General features: G+C 44.3%; 2 protein-coding genes, 1 long non-coding RNA gene and 1 pseudogene across 10 annotated transcripts; 2 read left to right on the top strand and 2 right to left on the bottom strand.

The window, feature by feature from the left end:
- Positions 1-611: 611 nt before the first annotated feature.
- On the top strand, positions 612-8,584 carry LOC120658528 (aspartic proteinase CDR1-like). The gene is made up of 12 exons (XM_039936785.1): positions 612-1,011; positions 1,118-1,238; positions 2,743-3,170; positions 3,255-3,411; positions 4,325-4,407; positions 4,514-4,610; positions 4,721-4,793; positions 6,282-6,467; positions 7,048-7,169; positions 7,349-7,450; positions 7,533-7,630; positions 8,059-8,584. Exons 1-12 carry the CDS (start codon positions 764-766, stop codon positions 8,228-8,230), a joined length of 1,887 nt encoding a protein of 628 aa, XP_039792719.1. The 5' UTR covers positions 612-763; the 3' UTR covers positions 8,231-8,584.
- Positions 8,585-9,243: 659 nt separating this feature from the next.
- On the bottom strand, positions 9,244-10,255 carry LOC120662911 (annotated as a pseudogene).
- A 533-nt stretch (positions 10,256-10,788) lies between these two features.
- On the bottom strand, positions 10,789-16,187 carry LOC120658641 (peamaclein-like). The gene is made up of 3 exons (XM_039936912.1): positions 15,960-16,187; positions 14,842-15,805; positions 10,789-11,119 (listed from the first exon to the last, which is right to left on the bottom strand). The coding sequence occupies exons 1-2, from the start codon at positions 16,036-16,038 to the stop codon at positions 15,594-15,596; spliced, it is 291 nt and encodes a 96-aa protein (XP_039792846.1). The 5' UTR covers positions 16,039-16,187; the 3' UTR covers positions 10,789-11,119; positions 14,842-15,593.
- A 1,641-nt stretch (positions 16,188-17,828) lies between these two features.
- On the top strand, positions 17,829-21,113 carry LOC120658647. 8 transcript variants are annotated; one of them, XR_005668774.1, is made up of 6 exons: positions 17,829-18,347; positions 18,514-18,634; positions 18,974-19,292; positions 19,605-19,692; positions 19,773-19,867; positions 19,957-21,113. It is a non-coding gene; the product is annotated as an uncharacterized LOC120658647 (long non-coding RNA). The 8 variants fall into 8 exon arrangements; XR_005668770.1 differs by having other exon boundaries at positions 17,832-18,347; positions 18,514-19,066; positions 19,177-19,292; XR_005668772.1 differs by having other exon boundaries at positions 17,833-18,347; positions 18,514-19,292; positions 19,957-20,107; positions 20,277-21,113.
- The last annotated feature ends 519 nt before the right edge of the window (positions 21,114-21,632 follow it).

Here is a 21,632-nt window from a genome sequence, read left to right as displayed (position 1 = left end):
TCTCAACTTGCAGATTGCAGCAGGCGTAGCTTGGAGTTGCTAATCCGACATGCCTACGATTTTTTGTCACGAAAAGCATGATACAGTAACATTTGTCTTTCCTAAGAATAAAGAGACCCATCTGAGACTGACAATTTTCTCCGATCTGGACAAAATTTGTGCATAATTTCGCTGAACCGTGTGCACTGTGCCGTACCCCGAGTTTAGCCTCCGTCCAATGTAGACCCGCAGACATCGCCCTCCAGTCTCCGGCTCCCCCTTGGATTTTTCATTCGTGAGATCGTGTCGTGTTCAAGCTCAACTGCTCATCTCGTAATTATCAAAGAACTGCCCAGCTCGTCAACGCCCCCTCGTTCCACAGTTCCAATCCAATATCTACTGTTCACTCCAACAGCGACTAGTAGAAAAGAGGAGACCCGTCATTACACAGTTACCCGCGCTATCCAATCCGATGCGGGAGACTCAGACACGTGGGCCCTAGGACCAGTGATCCCCACCTGTCGGTCCAAAACTTGAACCCGCAGCTGCGGTGTGCCGGTGTGGATCTACGCGGCCATCTCCAGCGGTAAGCGAAATATATCCGACGTGCCGATCGGGGCGGCCCCGGGAAGGCGCCGTGCATTTACCGGATTGCCCCTCCACCCTCCCTCTTCTTCTAACAAGTCGTCGCCTGGACCCGGCCTCGGCCCCCTCGGCGCGACGACCTCCCCCACCCTCCCCTCTCCAGCTCTCCTCCCCATTCCCCGCGCGACGAGGCCGCTCCATGGCGAGTCGCGGCCGGCCTCGGCCCGGCTCGCTCCAGGTCCTCGCCGCCGTCCTCCTCCTGGCCGCCGCGTCCGCGGCCGCCGCCGGATCCCCCGGTCGGCCCGCGCCGGGGCCACCGCTGTTCCTCCCGCTCACGCGCTCCTACCCCAACGCTAACCGGCTCGCCGGCTCGTTGCGGCGCGGGCTAGGCGAAGGGGCGCACCCCAACGCGCGCATGCGCCTCCACGACGATCTCCTCACCAACGGGTCGGTACAGCTCGGTTTTTTTAATGCTCTTGGTTTCGCCCAATTCTTTGGATGCTATGTTGGATCTGAGGCGCGGAGCTCGGTGCGTGCTGTCGTTCTGGTTCAGGTACTACACGACGAGGCTGTATATCGGGACGCCCCCGCAGGAGTTCGCGCTGATCGTTGACTCCGGGAGCACCGTCACGTACGTGCCCTGCGCCTCCTGCGAGCAGTGCGGCAATCACCAGGTGGGGCTGGATTCTTTTGCTTTCTGCTCAGCTATTAGCTTGGAGCTGCATGTGATGTTATTATTGATTAGGATGGTAGCACACATGTATTTGTGAAACCAACTTGTGAAGCTGAACTAGTGAACTTATCTAATTCATGATTATGTGAATTAGATGGGTTTGTGAGGCTACTTGATGAACATCGATATATAGGAACTCTAGTTTTACTTGATGAACATCGATATATAGGTAAACTAGGGAGTTCCCATTTAGTCATGGGTTGTTGATAAATTGTAGTAGTATGGACTGAGGGTGTGGCTTCAACCTGCAGGCTAGACTTTATATGCTTTTCTTAATGGTCAATTCCTGAAATGCATAATCTATGTTCCACACGTCCCGACATGCACCACGTCAATCTTGGTAGCAACTTATAGCATTGAATTGCCAGCCATTGGCCTTGCTTTTATCATTAACAATTGTCAGCCAATTGCTTATCTTTCGCTCCATGTCAAGTGGGTCCTGTGTATATTGCCAACAAGTGTTTGGTTTTGTCATACCTTTGTGTTAGTACTTAGTAGATCCATTAACTTGCTTCACCATTTCAAAATTTGAGAGATCATATAAAACAACAACAACAACAACAACATAGCCTTTTTTCCCAAGCAAGTTGGGGTAGGCAGATCATATCATTATCAAATACATAGAATTAATGCATCACTGCACAAAGGAAAATATCTTACATCATATTTTCTAGTACATGTTCAGACTTCTTTTGCACCGTCTTCTTCATTGTTAGCCATGAGATATAGTTTTATATTGTAGAGTATCTTAGAAACCTCCCATTGATGTTTGATATCATGTCAATTATCATATATTTTTGAAAGAAAAACGATAATATAAACTGACTACTAAATATACTTGACTTGCCCACTATGTAATAATGTTGGCAAGCCAGTACATTGGTCCGGGGCCTTACATTTGTGTGTCATTTCAGCACGATATATTATCGTAAGTGAAACCTGAGGGCACTACATTCTTATCCTTGAACAAATTGGACTTTCCTTTATCAATATTGCTAGTACTTAGATGATAGATTTTTCTTTTGTAGCTTCCCGAAATCTTCTTGATGCAACTTTGTAATTGCATTGATGGCTTGTAATACCCCGAGCCTTGGTGCTAGCGTGCTACCAACACACGGTAGCGGCCCTAAAGGTGCATCAAAAGTCAATAAGAATTATGAGTGGATAGATCATGTCATCATCTACCATCATGCAAAATTTGAGCATGATCGTTAATGATGACATCAATCTATTCATATTTTTTTATCAAAATTTTTATGCACTTTCGAGGGTGCTGCCGTGCATTGCTAAGTATGCTAGCTCCCTAAAGTGCGGTAGCCCTTGAGTTGCTCCAGCTATTTATCTTGGAGATTGCTGTTATTATCTAGTCTCCTTGTTTGTATATTTTTAATTGCGTAGAGATTAATTCATCTACGGTAAGATAATCTGAAGTTTGGTTGATGTAGGATCCAAGATTTCAACCTGATCTCTCCAGTACATATTCACCAGTAAAATGCAATGTCGACTGTACTTGTGACAATGACAAAAATCAGTGCACTTACGAGAGGCAGTATGCTGAAATGAGCTCCAGCAGTGGGGTTCTTGGTGAGGACATTGTGTCTTTTGGTAGAGAGAGTGAACTTAAGCCACAGCGTGCTGTTTTTGGCTGTGAAAATTCTGAAACTGGAGATTTGTTCAGCCAGCATGCTGATGGTATAATGGGGCTGGGTCGTGGTCAACTTAGCATAATGGATCAGCTTGTTGATAAGGGTGTTATAAGTGATTCGTTCTCTTTGTGCTATGGTGGAATGGATGTTGGTGGTGGTGCTATGGTCCTTGGTGGAATGCCTTCTCCTTCTGACATGGTTTTCTCACGTTCGGACCCTGTCCGCAGGTAATATATAGTTTTGTATACGGCAGCAGATAATTTTCCTTTCGTGGGATGTATTTTTACTTGCTTATCTCTAAATGACGACAGCCCGTATTACAACATTGAGTTAAGGGAAATACATGTTGGTGGAAAGGCATTGCGGGTAGACCCAAGGGTCTTTGACAGCAAACACGGGACTGTTTTGGATAGTGGAACCACATATGCTTATTTGCCAGAGCAAGCTTTTGTGTCTTTTAAAGATGCTGTAAGATATTTGCCATCCACCTCCATTTGTTTCCTGAATTGATTTTGTTGGATCTTTGTTCTTTTCTAGTCATTTTTCCTTCATGTGGTCCCCTACATGTGGAATCTATTGCTTGTGATTGTGCTTTGCAATTTACCATGTAAAAAAGATAGGTCATGTCTAGCTTCATAAGTGAACAGTAGTTTTTGTGGACTAAAATAACACTTGTCATCATTTTAACTTTTCTACCCTGCATAAATGAACTTTGTGACTCTTGACTCCTAAATAAGTGTATACTTCCCTAGATAAAATTCTACTACTACTTAAGCACCATCGGCTTTTTAACGTCTATTAACTAACCAGTGCACCTTTTGCCCTCTTTATTCTCTTGCTTGTTGCTTTATAAATGTGCTTCTGGATTACGACCTACAAGGTTACTGCTTCACCTGCATATATTTTGTTTTGTTTGTTTTCGCATGGCATTGCATGAAAGATAAATGATTTTGTTTCATCCTACTTTATTCTTCTAAAAAGAGAAACATGTACCAGTCCTCAAACTTGCCTTGTGTCATCTAAGTCCCTTAAGTCTTGGAATGCAAATCTGAGCCATTGAACTTGTTATTTGTGCCACTTGAGGTCCAAATCTCTTAATTGTGCCACTGGAGGCCCAAATCTCAATAATCTACATATACTTGCTTGCGTGGTCCACCATCAGTTGGTTCTGGATTGCATGTTCACTGATTATATTTATTTGGACCTTAAATGATATGCATAACAAGTTTCAAGGACCCAGATCTGCAATTTAAGAGTTTAGGGTCCTAGAGAACACTGCAGGACAAGTTCAAGGACCGCTGGTGTATTTTACTTAAAATGAACTGGTGGTGGTTATGCTGATATAAACTATGCTGAATGATTTTATGTGCTCAATTAATAGGTGACTAGCAAAGTCCATTCTCTCAAGAAAATCCGTGGCCCTGATCCAAATTACAAGGATATCTGCTTTGCAGGTGCTGGAAGGTGACTTTCACATCATTATCATGAATTTGTTTCTCATTCTCAATGTTCTTATAACACTCTCCATATTGTTTGTGCATAACTTATATATTTATTGTCTTACTTCCAGGAACGTCTCACAACTACATGAGGTATTTCCAGCTGTTGACATGGTATTTGGAAATGGACAGAAGCTCTCACTTACACCAGAAAATTATTTATTTCGGGTATGAGAAATTACTTAGATGTTAGATCTATCTAAATGAATTGAGATAGATTTTATTTAATTTGCCTGTCTATGCTTTCTACTCATGTTCCCTTCATTTCTGAAATGAAGCACTCCAAAGTTGATGGGGCCTATTGTTTGGGTGTATTCCAAAATGGGAAAGATCCAACAACACTACTAGGAGGTTAGACACTCAACTTTCATAGAGTGTTAAGCAATTTGTGTTATGATCTTGTAACATTTCTTATTACTGCCATTTGCTTTACTTCTCTTAACATGTGCTGGCATATTCGCCATCTCGAGTGTTTATCTATTCTACAACTTCATAATGTCTTTTCTCATACAGTCTGGGCTCTCTCTTTTTATGTGCATTGACTTTTTTTTATACTTTTCATGTGTACTGAAAAATTTTTAGACCTTTATGTGTATTGACTTATAAAGTGCACAAGCTTACTATATTTGTTCTGTAGCATTACACCCGAATATTGTCTGCCATCCTTATACAGCACTTTCTAATCTTATCTCACATAAAAAGTATTAGTAGCATAGGCTGAGTGAATCTATGAACAGCTGTACTCTGACCTGCTTATACACTTTCATTTGCTGGAAACTTCATTAGAAAACTAAATATGGCTTGGGAAGAAATGTTTAGAATACTCCCCTTATATCTGAGCTATTTGTGTTTACTATTTACTTGATCTATTCAAACTTTCATGAGATGAGTGATTAATTAAAATGATAAAATCTGATGTTTGTGTTTCATTGTCCACAAAGTTGGGGTAGGTTAGAGATGGAACCCAAAAGAAACAAAGGTCACGGTTCAGGCACGTTGATAGCTAGTCTCCAAGCGCTCCTATCCAAAGCTATCTCTTTAGAGATATTCCACTTCTTAAGGTCTCTCTTAACTGACTTGTCCCAAGTCAGTTTAGGTCTACCTCTACTCCTCTTTACATTATCGACCCGCTTTAGAACCCCACTACACACCGGCGCCTTAGGAGCCCTCCGTTGGACACGTCCAAACCATCTCAACCGATGTTGGGTAAGTTTCTCTTCAATTGGTGCCACCCCGACCCTATCCCGAATATTTGCTAATTTTTTCAGAGAAGTAGCTCTGGGCCATCATTCAATCCAGTAGTGTACATTGCACTTACAAAAGCATGATTGTTTTAGCACAAAACCGGACCAGCATAGATGAACAAGCTTAGTCTTCATTATGAAAAGCGTAAACAAATATTTTTGTTAAAAGGAAATAAGCAGGACATTAGTTCAGAATTGTAGATAACTTGGAGCCATATGTTTATGGAGTTGTCAGGCAAAACTTGAGCCTACAGATGTGACTTTCTCTGTAATGGAAGCTGCACGTTGAAAACTAAAACAGTGTAGGGCATAAAACTTTAGTTTCTTCTTCCATAATGGCAAAGAAAAGCTCTAAAGTTTCTTTTGGTTGCGTGCATAATACATTTTAATTTAGCTGTTTGTTTATTGATGTATTGTATATTACCCCTTGATATGACTACTGTCTAAAATGATAAAGATCTTGAATTCTTGATTCATTCAAATGCCATAGTAAAATAATCTATGGAAATTACAGGATCATGACAACATCACATTATTTGTATGCATTTGGATACTTGGCAATTGTAAGTAGCTAAAGTAGTGAGCTTAATGGCAGGTATCATAGTTCGTAATACACTTGTGACCTATGACCGTCACAATGAAAAGATTGGCTTTTGGAAAACTAACTGTTCGGAATTGTGGGAGAGGCTCCATATCGGCGGTGCTTCTTCACCAGCACCTTCAAGTGATACAGGTTCACAAGCTGATATGTCACCTGCTCCTGCCCCTAGTGGTTTACCAGGTTTGTGCCTAATTATTTTATATTTCCTATTCAATCATGTGTATCATATGATGGATAACAAAAAATGAATATTAGTGCAATTGTAAGTATTAGGTGATGTAATTTTCCTTTTGGCTGCTTTGTTGCCAGCTGTTTCGTGCTTCTGAATATGAGCTTGATAGGGCTTTAGTTTTTGTATGAAATGAAGCAGACAATCAATTGGCCTCTCTGAAAGGTTCTTCGAACCAGGACTCTATCCATGTTTCTCAATTTTGTTTATCTAATTAGATCTTTGGCTTGGCACACTCATCACTCTTTGCTTTCTTGCTTAATAATCTAGTTCTAAGTCTCATTTCATATGCCTAGCAATTTTGTTAATAACCAGGCTGATTATTGCGAGCTAAAGCTAAGCATTTTTTTCTGAGATTTGTAGTTGCACTTTTTTTGCAATAATAGTTTGCTTTGTTTCTATTGTACATTACGTATTTGAAATCAATATCATTTTTTTAGATAGGAGCGATGGACTGTCCCAATACCCATTATTTTTCCTTACTGCACTGATTGACATGATTTATCATACCTTTTTATCTTCCACTTGCAGAATTTGATGTTGGTCTCATAACCATTGATATGTCCATTAATGTTACTTACCCAAATCTGAAACCTCATCTCCATGAGCTGTCCGAGCTGATAGCTAAAGAATTGGAAATTGACTCCCGTCAGGTAAGGATGAAGTATAGTATGTGACTATTTGGTTGTGCTAGTTATGCGCGCAGTTCTTTTTCTGTCAAGGGTGAATGTCTTGGTATCATAATTTCATCTACTTCAGTTTGTGCCAATGCCGTAGCTGTTTGGAGATTGTTTCATGGTGATTTGGCTGAAGTTGATCTTTAATTTGACAGGTTCGAGTTATGAATGTTACAAGCCAAGGAAACTCTACTCTGATCAGATGGGGTATTTTCCCAGCAGGACCTGATAATGCTATGTCTAACACAACAGCAATGGTAGCATCCACTCGAACCTACTAGAACTACTTCAGCATCACTTTTTTTTCACGGATTAATTTGTTGTGTTGATTTATGCCAGGGTATCATCTACCGGTTAACTCAGCATCATGTTCAATTGCCTGAAAATCTTGGCAGTTATCAGTTGCTCGAGTGGAATGTGCAACCTTTAACCAGAAGGTGAGGAAGTGTCTATTATAAGTTGCAGTGTTCGCATCATGTCTGATAGCATCTATATTTTCTGTTTGGGGCATCTCTTCCTCCAGAAAATGGAGGAAAGTGTTATATCTTTTAGAGAAAAAAACACAGTTTCCCCTGATCTAGAATCAGCTATACATATGCTTTGAAAAGATTAAAAGTCCACAAAGAAGCACACCATTGTCTCAGTATTTCTCATGTTCTGTTATATTTACACCCCTTCCCTCTGCAGCACCAAAAGAAATGTTCGTTGAGGTAACTTCATGGTAGTGTGTAAATCGATAGTTCTCTTTAAGTAAATTCTGCTGCAGCTATCCATCTTATTCGCTTGAATTGGATTTCAGTAAGAACTTACATTTTTTTTTGAAAAGCTAGAAGTTACATTTAACTTCCGATTTGTTTTGGTGCAGGTCATGGTTTCAAGAACATGTAGTCTCCATACTGCTTGGGATTTTATTAGTTGTTCTGTTCACTTTGTCAGCCTTCTTAGTAGTACTTGTTTGGAGAAAGAAATTTAGTGGTCAAACTGCCTACAGACCTGTTGACTCAGTGGCTCCTGAGCAAGAACTCCAGCCGCTATGATCCAAAGCTGTTTGGCGGAGCAACATATAGACAATTCTTTGGTAGAGATACCGTCGTGTGGGGTTACATATCACAGCGGCACGCATCTGCTGCTGGAGTAGCCCTCTTTGTATGTAACACAAGCTACAAGCTTACAGAAGAAGCACAATATGATTACATGACTTCTCGATTCAAGGTGTTGTTCATAAACTGTAGTGATTCAGATCAAGAGCTTCCTCTTGTGCTTATGGTAGAAGAAGGTTTTGTTCATGTAATGTAGATTAAGTAGGGTAGAGAAGGGACAAGCACACCCGTGGAACGGAACAATGTAATATCTATTTGATAAGTGCTGAGGGTATCTGGCTTCTTCAAAGATTCGGTGCATTATTTTTTTGGTTCCATTGGCTATTCTTGATCTGCTAGTTAGGAAGAAAATCGATGCCACCCCAGGTTGCTGACCCTCGTAGGTTTGGCAAATGAACCCGATTTGCCTTTTTGGGAAAGGATCTGGTGCCCAGCCTTGCTAGGATAAGGTTTGGCAGGAGTAAAAAGCATGCCAGAGATGTGGCTGGTGCTCATTTCGTTTCGTGTAGCTCTGGTGGTTGAGAATGATGTCCGTCATCTGTCAAGGCAAATCATCTCGTTCGCATTCGCTTCTGCCTGCTTAAGTGCAGAGCCGATCAAAAATCTGTCCCCATGTACTTGCAGGTAGTTTGAGGTCGACATGATTTATTAGGAACTTTCTAGTTTTTGCGTGTCATTTTGCACATCTCTATTAATTGTACTGTAACCTCTTCGGTTTCTTTTGGTAGTGTGGAGACCATGGCTGTTTCATTGATACGAGTGTGCTCTGATAACTGAATTTTCTGGGGCATGCAAATTGGCATTGGTTTCCTTTAGTCTCGGCTTATTTTCATTCTTCAATTGCAACTGGGAATGGGTTTGAAAGTTGTGACGTGCAATTCTTTTCAAGATTTTAACTGACGCAAGAGATGCTAGTCAAATGCATCAGCTACAGGCGATTCTCCATTCAACAAGGAACAAGTCAATTTCATCCATTGTTCAACTAAAATATCCATTGATCATCTCCAAGTCTCGACTATGTCTAGTGAATTGTTGACTTGTTTGATGGTATGTAGCCAGTTTTTGTTTTGAACTCCCAGGCTAATGATAGCGACAGCATTGATAGGTACATCCGTTCGCATAGAACCAACCAGCTTGTCCATTCACCGATACACGGATGACATTGACTTATCCCATCAGAAGGGTTAGCCGGCGTCTCATCTCGCCGCCGGCACGCCGATCCGCTTCCCGACCGTGAACCCGCCGTCGATGACGAGGTTGTGCCCGGTCACGAACTTGGCCTCGTCGGACGCCAGGTACACGGCCGCCCTCGCCACGTCCTCCAGCTCCAGCACCGCGCCGCGGAGCTCGCTCATGCCCGTCTCCACCAGCCGCTTCAGCTGCTCGTCGGGGACGCCAGGGTGCTGCCTGGCGAGCGATCGGACCAGCAGCGGTGTCGCGATGGCGTGCGGGGAGATGGCGTTCACGCGAACGCCCGAGCGCGCCAGCTCGTCCGCCGCCATGCGCACCACGCTCATGACCGTGGCCTTGGACAGGCTGTAGGGCAGCGCCGCGACGCCGCCGAGCATACCCGTGGTGCTCCCCGTGCAGAGGACGCAGCCGCTGCCCCGGGGGACCATGACGCGCGCGGCGTGCTTGAGGCAGGCCACCGCCGACCGCGCGTTGGCGGACATGACGCGGTCGAAGTCCGCGAGGTCGCGCGCCACGGCGAGGTCCACCGCGGCCGCGATCTGGGCCTCGTCCGTGACGTCGCAGCGGGCGTAGGACGCGTTATGGTCTCAGTCTCTGTGCCATCATGCCGCCCAGCTCCTCTTCGATTTGCTCACACACCGCAACCGACACATTACCGCTATTTAGAGGTTTATCATACCATGTATGGTACCGATGTAATGTGTCGATAAACCTTAGCTGGTTCATGTTAGATGTGCGTGCAGACGTCAGATCGTCGATGCCCTGGTTCATGTTGAACTAACAAAGGCTCACGACTGTTTGATATAGCCTGTTAGTGCTTTCTTAGGCCGCATGGAGCCCATTAATATTCCAATGACCATACTAGGCCCACGTCGGCCCTTCTGAAGATTACATGGTTAGACTTTGATGGGCTTTCAGGAGGTCCAGATAGTGCTTTTGAATACATGAAGCCCATAAAAGCATTAATGGGCCAAACGGAGCCCATTCGAACAAATTTTAGCATTAAAGGGCCAAAACTAGGCCCTGTTTAGCCCATCTATGGCCCAATAGCCTGGCCTAAATGGGCTTCGTGGGCTGTGTTTATGCCAATTGTAAGTTTTTTTTTCTTCTCTCGGCTTATGTTTTTTTGTTTTTAACTCGTCCCTCGGCTTACGTTACGTCTACCTCTACCTCTGTAGGCTCAAAACTCGGACAGGTTCTAGTCCTTGTTGGTCTGACGAATTGGGCTTTGATAGACAGGTTGTATTAGAAGCCTAGTACGAAACCGCTATAGGCGAAGTGCTGGGTTAAAAAAAACTAGCACGAAAGTTATAACCGACTTATTAGAAGCCTTACCTGTACGCATCACAGTTACCGGTTCATGTACATCAGAAGCGACACTCACTTTTGACCTCGTACTAACTAATCAAACTCATCCTCCTAAGAAAAAATGAAACTAAGTTGAAGTGTAATGACTCCTAAATCTAGCATGCAAAAAAAAAACACCTCATGCAACCAGAACAAATAGAAAGGCCCATTACACAAAAGATTACATGCTGAAATAAATGAGGTAACCAAATAGTACCCAACCTTGCATATGACAGTGAAAACAAAGAACCACCAACGACCACTTCTTTCAACTCCACCATTAGGTTCCTGCAAATCCAGAGAGGAAAACAGAGTTAAAGACATAGAATGGAGCAAATCAAATTACAACAAAACATGCAAGAGGGAAAGTTATGTTATTGGCCACCAGAACAAACTTGTATCTCAAGTTCTCAACATTATTGATTAATTAAGCACTGATTTGAGATTGTAGAGGGCTATTAGAAATTCAGAATAGCAGGGAATCCATATTTACTGATGGCGGAATCTTAGAACTTCAATGAACTAGGGATGAAAAAAACTTCAGTGAATATGTGCTATTAAAACTTAGAATATCATGGCAATGTGCTATGGAGGCACTTCATAATATAATGAATAATGTGCAATACTGATATCATAATGGAGGCACAGCATTTCCAACCTAGTACAGATTCAATCAAAGCCAATGTTGCATAATACTGATATCATAACTAATGTTTTTTCAATGCTGCTAGAGGAGCAAAGATGATTTCTTTTCCTAAAAACCCACGGTTCAGAACAAAGGGAATGTGCACAGATCAACCATAGCTATATGTGGATCAGAGTAACCCCATCCAAGTAGCTATGCTAAAAGTGGTTCTTCCACATTGTCACAGAGTAAAGAATTCAGAATACCTGGGAACTCGTAGGTTTGTATCAAAGGAGGACATTCAACTCAACTACCACAATCTGAACCCTTTTCCCTCCACAAAAATTCAATCCTCATGATGATTTTCTGTTGCCTTCTCTAAGATGAAAAATACCATGAAACAAAAGGTAGTTTTTGCAGATAAATGTATTAACGGGCAAGAAGAGAAAGAAAAGGCAAGCGCTGAGTACCCCCCCCTCCCCATTCTATATTATCATAGGTGAAAATTCCAAAAAAATCATTTTTTTTAAAAACAGCGGTTCAAGATGTTTTCACCCTTGTGGTATTGTCCTATAACCTTTATGCTGAAAAAAGCTGTTGAGCTTGTTATTAGTTCAGAAAGTGAAGCGCAGTGGGTGTGACAAATGATCAAGACTCTCTCACCTCACACCCCCTGCTATCACTCATAAAGCCTTGTCCTGCAACCGTTGTAACTTGTTTTATCAAGCCCTTTAGTGACTAAATATATAAAGCCAGAACATTGCTGAATCTTTCAGCAAGAAATTCATAATAGGATAACAACTATGCAAAGGAGGGTCAAACAGTATGTTAGAGGAGGGCAATAGATCAAAAACTGGGTAAAGAGAGCTTTAGTTCGTGTCTTGGTGAACCACTATCCTTAACAATAAAAAAACTGAAAGATGAGGCACTAAGACATACATATCTGCCCTCATGTTTGTTATCACAATGAACAAATCCTATGGTATAAGCATCTAAGTGCTTTCAAAAAAAAAATATGCTTGAGCTGGCGAGTCTTCACTGTGTACATCCTAAAAGGATGGCACACCATCCATTGCAACCATTCATTAGAGATTAAGATGCGAGTCAGCACTCGGTATCTTAAGCTTGTTGGATTTGTTGTTTACCATCCATGACATGCCATGCTTTAAATTCGAGGTGCGACATGTAATGATGGCCAATGATGATCCTAGGGATACCAGCAAGAGTATCCAAGGATTATGCTATGGTTGCCACCTTATCAGCCATATCCATGAACTTCTATAGAAACCAGAGAATCTCCTAGCTACTCATTGTAAGAACTTAGGCACCAAGAGCAAATCAAAATGCATCATGAAATGCAAAGTAATCAAGGACTCCAAACTAAGTCATTTGAAGTGTTGAACATACCAAAAATCTAAAGTAACAGATCATAAGGCAACCCAATTCGTCCCGTCCCAGAACAACAGGAATCAGAAAATGGAGCGTTGGTACCTAGTTAGTTAGTAGCTGTTTATCAAGTGTTATTAGAAAGAAACATTCCAGATCTGTAATCTTCTAGTCAATTTGTGGCAAGAAGAGATTAGATCAAAAGTACCAATTCAAGTGACTATGCCACTGCTCTTTCCTCTTGCTGCCCATATCATTTAAATTCAATTACTACTGATTCAAGCTTTGGATAGGAGCGCTTGGAGACTAGCTATCAATGTGCCTGAACCTTGAACTTATTTCTTTCGGATTTCATCTCTAGCCTACCCCAACTTGCTTGAGAAAAAAGGCTATGTTGTTGTACTGATTCAAGCTACCATTTGCCAGGAGTCAGATCAGAACACAACCCCCCACCATACGCATGCACCACCTAAATTGACCTACCACGTAAATGAGAGTCAAACAGGATATCACCATCAGTGTGCTCATGGACCAGAAAAAATTATATCATCAGCCAATAAAATATTGCAGTATTGGATGGACATGAAAAATTACCAGCCATCGACTTTCCTTGAGTTCCCAAAAATTTATCTAGTTAAGCAAAGGTCGACTATCTTTTGAACAACACAAAAGCTTCAATCCTTAAACTAGGCAGGATAGTCTTAACCATAAAACACCCAATAAGATTCCTCTATCACCCCTTTTATTAAGAAGTTGGCATCCCATAGCAGATAAGAATGTACTGATGAAAGAACAACATGGTAGGTGCGTGGTAAGCAGTAACTTAATGAGCCATAACAGAAGTGGAAACAAAAAAGAAGGGAAACAAAAGGGGAAATGAGGAGACCAGAAGTGTTATTTGGGTGCATCTTACATGGAAGTTTCCATAAAACGAAATATACCTTATCATGTAGTTTACAATGAGACTATGCATATGCAATCTGCCAACCAAAATCAATAGCAACATTCATGAACGTTCTTAAACACACTTTGCACATCGCAGTAGAGGTAAATAAGAATGTAAACATGGCATGTGAGAGCAATTTTGAAATAGAATTGCCTACATGATACCTTCCAACAATTAACCACAAGCAAAAATACTACTAGTGAATAAATGGTTTCTTACAATTCACCATTAGCAATTTAAGGCCAAACTTTTTTTAGTTAATCTTACAGAAGTATAATACATTGGAGAGCTGCAGTAATTATGAAAGCAAAGAAAATGCTCCATCTAAATGTGCTGACCAAACATTTGAATCACACAACAGGAAGTCTTGGTCCAAGTATATCTCCTAAAACCAAGGAAAGAAGTTATAAATGGACAAATTTAGCACCTAGAATACCAACTTCAATTGAAAAATCTACTATATAAGACAATCTAACTAGCAAACCTCAATTTCTTTCAGATATTATTCAGCCACACAGAAGTTACAATAAAGGCCCAAACATCTGAAACGGAGCATATATCAGTATAAACCGGCATAAAACAGGTGGTCGTTGCTCAGCACACTGGGTTGGGCTTTTGGAAGGGTTCATTCATCCATCCCAGGTTCAATTTTTGGCTTAAAACATTTCAAAGTGTCTTTTCCTTCCAGTTTAATAGTCAGAATTCCGAGATTTGTTTCACTTCTCCATTTACCCTTCATTATCCATATATTCTACGTATATTTCAAGGCTAATATACAAGTATAATCATAAGGCAGGTGAGTGTGCCAAGCATACCACCTAACAGAAACCCTGATGCGGTCCTGACTAATTTGAACCTAAGATCACACATCCGATTTAGCTGCCAAGTGCAACAGCAGGATACACAAATCACGTCGTAGACAACAAATTAACTCAATTCGGAGCCAAACATCCGGCCCTATCGACATAAGCCCGCAACGAAATCACCACCATAGTTTGAGGACAATAATTCTAGCACCAAACAAACATCGGGTTCCAGAACGGCAAACCGTACCAGTGGAGACGTCACGGCAAGGCGGGGGAGTCGTCACGGCCCGTCGCCGTGGTCCTCCAGCCGCACCGCAGCCACAGCACCATGCGGAGGCGCAACGCGTAGTCCCTGCGGTTCTACAGCTGCGCCACGGCGACGAGGCGATGGCCCAGAGGCCGCCCACTTCCGTTCCCCATCGATCGCGCCCCTTTGTTAGGGTTTGGATCCTCGAGGAGGGAAGGACGAGCAGGAACCCCGCAGCGGCGGCTAGGGGAGGCGGAGGTGGCGAATGGCGCCGCGCTGCGGCTCGGGGCCGTACGGGAGGGAGCAGCCAACACCGGCGGTGCGGAATCCTTGGCGACCGCTCGCTCCATTGTTTAGTTCGCAAATAACCTGGGCGTGTCACACAAACTACGAACACGTCCCGTCCAGCACGGTCCACCCCACGTGAACGATTGGCCCGGTGCCATCCGCACGGCCGGCCCGTAGTTTCCCCCATGCTCCCGCGGTTGTGCTGCCGGTGCCCTCCGCGGATCGCCGCCAAGCGCGGGGACCAAACGGTGCCCCACGGGCAGGCGATCCTGGACATCGATCTGTGACAGGCAATTTCGCGGGGAACAGAAGAGATAGATTGTGCTTGGGATCTCTGGGACCTCAGATCTCACAGGACATACAGCACTACAGATCTAGCATTGTTTATTGCAGCACACTACTTCTCTGGATACACGAACAGAACCACAGATCGACGGCGGTGAGGGGAGCTCCTTCCTAAGTTCCTAGGGGCACTTGGGGCGCTGGCTCTTGGGCGACTTCATGTCCCTATAGCAGGGGCACTCGTCCTTGCTGGCGTAGGGTCCCGACGGCACGCAGCTACCGCACTTGCCGCAGCACATCATGCAGAGCCCCATGCACCGCCCGGCCTTCTTCAGCGAGCACCGGCTCCGGCACTTGCCGTCGCACACACCGTCCGGGGCGGCGCCGGAGCTGTTTGCGCCCACAAGGTTACACAGGTTAAGGGGGATACACCGACGCCGATCTCGATCGTCCTGCAACTTTGCTCGCTCCTCGCTGCAAGCTCTGCGGAATCATGCAAGCGGAAACGAACGAAGCAAGACGCCCGGGACGACGTGTTGTTCAATTACCTGCAACCGCGGCGAGATCATGGAGCGAGGAGGCGGCGACCAGGGCGAGGAGCAGGAGAGCCACAGGGATCCCCTTCATCTCTTCTCCCCTTTGCTCGTCGAGATCTTCAGCACGGCTCAAGACACAGAACCAACCAACCACCACTGCAAAGCTACACTAGACACTAGAGAGAGTGAAGTGGCGAGGAGGATGGCACAGCGCACACGAGTCCTGGATGGGCCCGATTTATTATAACCGCGCTGTGAAAACGAAGGTTCCGAGGCCACGGGCCACCGTGTACGCACGCGGTTTCAATGCACCACCACCTGTCTCGAAGCCCGGTGTGAGCTACAGGAATTCTTGATGGACTGGGACGGCCATGAACGCCAAAACGCACGCTGCGCCTGTGGCCCTAGCGCTAGCGGACGAACAGGAACAGGTCTCAGTCACAGGTGTATTGGTCGGCATGCCCAGCCACAGGCAGTCACGAGGGACCCTAGCTCATGTGCCACTGCACCACCTTTTCTTCGTTTCCTAGGTCCCGTGCTGCAGTGCATGAGTGCATATCCACTCACTAGTCACTACGGCCATTGTTGATGTGCAAACGAGAAAGAGTTGTTCAGCACTCAGCAGGGGCGGCGCCGTTGCTGGAGGTGAATTGCGCTACTGCCACTACTGCACGTTAAGGCTAAATGGGGCAGTAGTCACTTTGCGGCCCTTGTAGATGCGTGATGTAGAGGCTTCAGCCCAGCAGGTGGATAGAGCCGAATCCATGGTTATTGGGTCCGCCACACGGACCAAGCGATCAACGTGGCCCATTCACCGTCCGTATTCCATAGCTATTAGCCCAAGAAAAAAAAAGGCTATTGAGCCCAGCATGACTGCATCCTCGCCGGCGCCGGCGGCAGGCTGGGAGCTCGGTGCCAAACGCGCACCGTCCGCAGCTCCGGCTCCAAGTCTCCAACGCGGCAAAACCATGTACTGATGGCGCAGATAATAGCGTCGAAATCGCCGGCAGATATGAAATAAGCGGCCGCCTTACCTAGACTAGAGTACCATGGATGAAAACAGACGAAAAAAATCTCGTCCCGTTCTGTCCATATTTCTATATTTATCCTGTCCGCTTTCGTATTTACGGAAAAATACGAAAATGAGATGAGAAGCGGGAAAGAATGTATCCCGCCTGAATTTGCGGGATTCCGTTTTTAGCCAGGACCATCCTGTCCCGTATTTATAAAATCCGGAAAAAATAATAGACACACCATATATCCTCTCATATTCTTCAACATCAATACATGTTCATCAACATTAATATATGTGCTTCACGTAAGAAACAATAAACATTGATCATATTTTTGAAAAATAATTTGTGTAAATGAGTGTCTAGTGTTATATTCATAAAAAGTGAATGATGATTAAATAATAATGCATTCTGGTAGATTTTCCGGTTCCCGCCTGTTTTCCGTAACCGTAATATCTCGTTTTCGCTCTCGTACCCGACTATTCCACTCTCGTTCATGTTTCCCGTAATAAAAACGAAAACGGAAATAGTTGAGCGGTTTCCCCGCCCATTTCCTTCTGTTTTCATCCACTACTGCAGTACTTCGTTGTCGCCATCGATCAATCAATCATCAATCAATCCCCTAAAGCACCCATTAAATTTGGCTTGGGCCACCCACATTTGTGTCCGCCGCTGAGATCCAAAACCTGAGTTGCACCCAACAAACTGTACACAGGAAAGCAACTCATTCAAAATCAATGGCTGATACACTCCTGATGAGTGGCTCATCCCATCCAACGCTGATCTGCGTGGGATCATCCCACCCCTTCAGCCCGTTGCCCCGCTCGCGCATAGGCGCGCGTCCGCCTCCCGCCGATCTGTCCAACAGGTAGCATTTTTTCTCCCCTCTCTTCTCTCTTTTCTCTCCCCAAGATCCGGCGCCCGTGCTATCGGAAGCGGTCCACCCGGCGGCCGCGCCCCAGGTGCCGGTTGCGCCCCGCCCCGAGGCCGCGCCCAGGGGCCGGCGGCGAACCGCCCCGAGGCCGCGCCCGAGGGCACCGGCGGCTGCCCGCCCCGAGGCCGCGCCCAGGGGGCCGGCGGCGAACCGCCCCGAGGACGCGCTCGAGGGCGCCGGCGGCGGCCCGCCCCGTGGCCGCGCCCAGGGGACCGGCGGCGAACCGTCCCGAGGCCTTGCCCGAGGGCACCGGCGGCTGCCCGCCCGGCGGCCGCGCCCTAGGGGCCCGACGGCGACCCGCCAGTTAGCCGCGCCCTGGGGGCCCGCGAGACCGCAGCGTCGCGCTCCTACGGGAGGGGATGGCCGCCGAAGCGTACGAGATCGTTGGACGCCATCGAGTAGGCGTTCGACAAAATGCTCCTGCGGGGGCTCGTGCCGAGCGTGAGCATTTAGGTATGTAACTACGATTTGAACTCGGATCGATTTGAACTGCGGTGAATCAGATCGATTTGAACTCACTGCTGGCTCGCTGAGGCCTTGTCTAGATGTCGGAAGTCCAAGCATTTTCCCATCTTGCACCCAAGTTTGGAGACCATGATTGATTTCTCCTCCTCTGCAGTTCCTCAATCTACAATGAATTGAAATGTCAAAGGAGATTAAAATGCTCTGTCGTGGATCAGCCGATTTGATGCAGCGCAAATTCAGATTGTGATGGCGGGTTAAATGGGTCATGCACACAGGTCAAATTCAGACTGATGCCCTAGCTCAAGCTGGGCTTGAATCGTTGAATCTTATTGTCGGCATTGGTTTCACAAAGAGCAATGAGTGGACAAGTTAGCGCTTATGGTCTTATGGACTATTTGTTTGTTTTATTGCTTAATGCAATAGTTCAGTGCAATGCCTCGCTTAGCGATGCTAATGATTTATTTTCCATTATCAGCGAAATTCTCCTTCCATGGATGTAGTTTACACACATTAGCACCAATTATTGAGATGGCTATGACCATTGGGGAGCAAAGTGGTGGCCATTACCATGTTCTATTGATAATTGCTGATGGCCAATACTTGTTGCGTGTCAGGTGAATTTTAATTCACAGAAGTAAACGAACTCAAATAAAGGACTGATAAAAAAAATAGATTACATGACCAGATTATTTGCCAATAAATTCGAGGTCAGATGCCCTACTTCAATGACCTATATCGTCATGCAACTTATTTATGTACAATTTAGTTTTATTTATTAGGGCACTAAGAACCTGACATTGTTTTGGCAATCTGGTAGGGAACCAATTTATCAGTGCATAAAATAACATGGTCATGAAGAAGCCGAGGATAGCAAAAATTATGAATTCATAATCTGTGTCTTTAAGATTTTAGCTGCGGCCATCATCACTAAAGGTATTATTAGAGTTCCCTTCCCTGTCAGGTTTCATTGTTTGTGATAGTGTATTCAGAACATCTTGAGCTTGAGAGCTTCTATGATCTCATCCAAATCTTTTAATTTGATATACAATCATGTCTTAATCCTAGCTTTTCACTTTATTAGAATATGATATATTTTGGCCACTATTTTGTTAAAATCCTAGCATTCTAGATATTCTATTTTGGCCACTGATGTTGAAATGATGTGCTATATGATCAGTTAACATTTACTACATTTTGGCCACTTAATGAATGCCTTGCTTATTTTTCACGTTGTTCAAATTCCAGAACTGATGGTATTTTGCTCAGCGCAGAGACACGATGAGGGCTCTATCCTGTTGATGCGGTGAGTACTGTGGGCAGAATATGTGCAGAAGTATGTCTCTACCTATTTATAAGAATAAACTTTAGTAGAACCATCCAAATTATTTGTCTAATCAGTTCTAAATCTTCTAGACTAGACTGTGTATAACCAGCCACTTAAATTCAAGAAAGTAATGTGGCATGTTGGTCACCCGATGCCCCATGAGGAATCTGTGGCATCAGCAGCGGTAAATACTACTCCGTATCTTTCATTGGGTACAAATAGAGGTTTTCTAATCTAGAATATTAGTGATGAACCATTGTTTGCTTTTCTTAGGTTGGTTCTGCGATTAAAGTAAAAGCTGCTGCAATTGTTGTGTTCAGGGAGAGTTGTTAGGTGCCCTATATTTACTCTGAGATCAGCACCTCTCTAGATAAGTTCACATCATATGAAGCAATCGAATTATTTCATGCTTATTGTTGTGCAGGTTAGCTTCTAAGTACAGGCTGATAATGCCAGTTTTAGCAATTATCTTCCCGCGTGAAGGGTCTGATCCATCAAAGTGGCGTTAATATGAAACCACTTACATAGTATTTTTCTTCACCATGAAGCAGGATCTGCATACTTTTGTTTGACCATTTTTGAATCACTTTCAGGCAAGGCAATGTTTTGCAGTGAGAGGCGTGTACCCTTAGATGGGGAATACTGATGAGATATGTATTAAGTAGTTATTGTTAACGTTAGAGCTACGTGTAAAAAATACATAGAACTTACCAGGTCAGTTTAAACTCTTTATCAGGATGAAACTGGTGGGCTCACAAAGGAAGATTATGGGATAAAACTGGCACTGAACCATGGTTGGTCAGTGGGCATAGTGAAGGCGTTCGGTCAGTGGACTTTACGACAATTGTTGCTTAGGTCCTTGGCGCTTCCTTTTACAGTGTTAGAATGGACACTGCCAGCTGCACCTCGGCCAGGTCAAAATGCATCATCAAAGCAGTCGTCAACCTCCAAGGAGCGATCATCAAGTGCAGTTTTCAACTAGCAAAATTATATAAACAGAATAGATTGCCTTAATCCTTTTTTTTTTTGAAACTGTCTTATTGAAGAGAAATTCTGAACTCTATAATGTTAGATGACAGAATCTATTCTTGTTTGCAGAGGTGGCTGGTGCAGAAAATTCTGATGAAAAATGTGAAAGTTTTGCTTTTGCATTAGTCAATGGTGCTCTTGGTGTGTTTGAAGTTCATGGGCGGCGGATACGAGATTTTAGGAATTTCAGTTGCTGTTTTTGTAGCTTTCAACTACTAAAGTAGAATAAAATGCAGATTTGGTGAAAATGCATATTTCTTCCATGCATGTGATGTTAGTTCCAGTTAATTTATCAACATATCTCATTCACATCTAAACTAAAACACAGTCAATGTGTGGAATTGTATAGATGGATTTGTAAGAGAAGAGATGCAAGCTATTTGCTCGGGCTCCTGATCTTATCACAGCTCTATATGAATTCTCTCTGAGTAGAATTACGTGATGCTACACTTAAATATGTTTGTTTATTTTATCCGTGGCGTTAGCACGGGCCAACTTACTAGTCTGAAGAAGAAGAGACGGATGCAGCGCGAGATGAGGACGATAGCCTAGCCCTCCTGATTCCATGAAACAAAAACTGTAGTCGTTGTTTGGCTAATCGTCTGCGGCGATGGTTTGTTTTGCGCTGTTGCAAGGACACGTGGCGCACGGATATTGCACCTCGAGCAACTTTGAGCCAATGGGCCAATGGCACAGGTTTCTCAGGCAGTTAAAGATGAAAGAAAAAGTTGGCTGCAGTCTGAACTCTGGAGTAGCAAGTAGGAGTACTAGCTAGGCCCCGGTCCCCGGGCCATGCTTGCAGTTGCAGCCTTGCAGCGGTGTCCTTTCCTGTAGCGTGGCTCACCCAACGCATCAGGTGGGGGGACAGAGAGAAGCAGAAGGAAGAACGAAAAAGAATGGCAACGAGCAGGATCATCTCA

This window comes from Panicum virgatum, chromosome 2N, assembly GCF_016808335.1.
Source record: "Panicum virgatum strain AP13 chromosome 2N, P.virgatum_v5, whole genome shotgun sequence".
Lineage (NCBI taxonomy): Eukaryota > Viridiplantae > Streptophyta > Magnoliopsida > Poales > Poaceae > Panicum > Panicum virgatum.
This window is presented reverse-complemented; position numbering and strand designations above follow the sequence as displayed.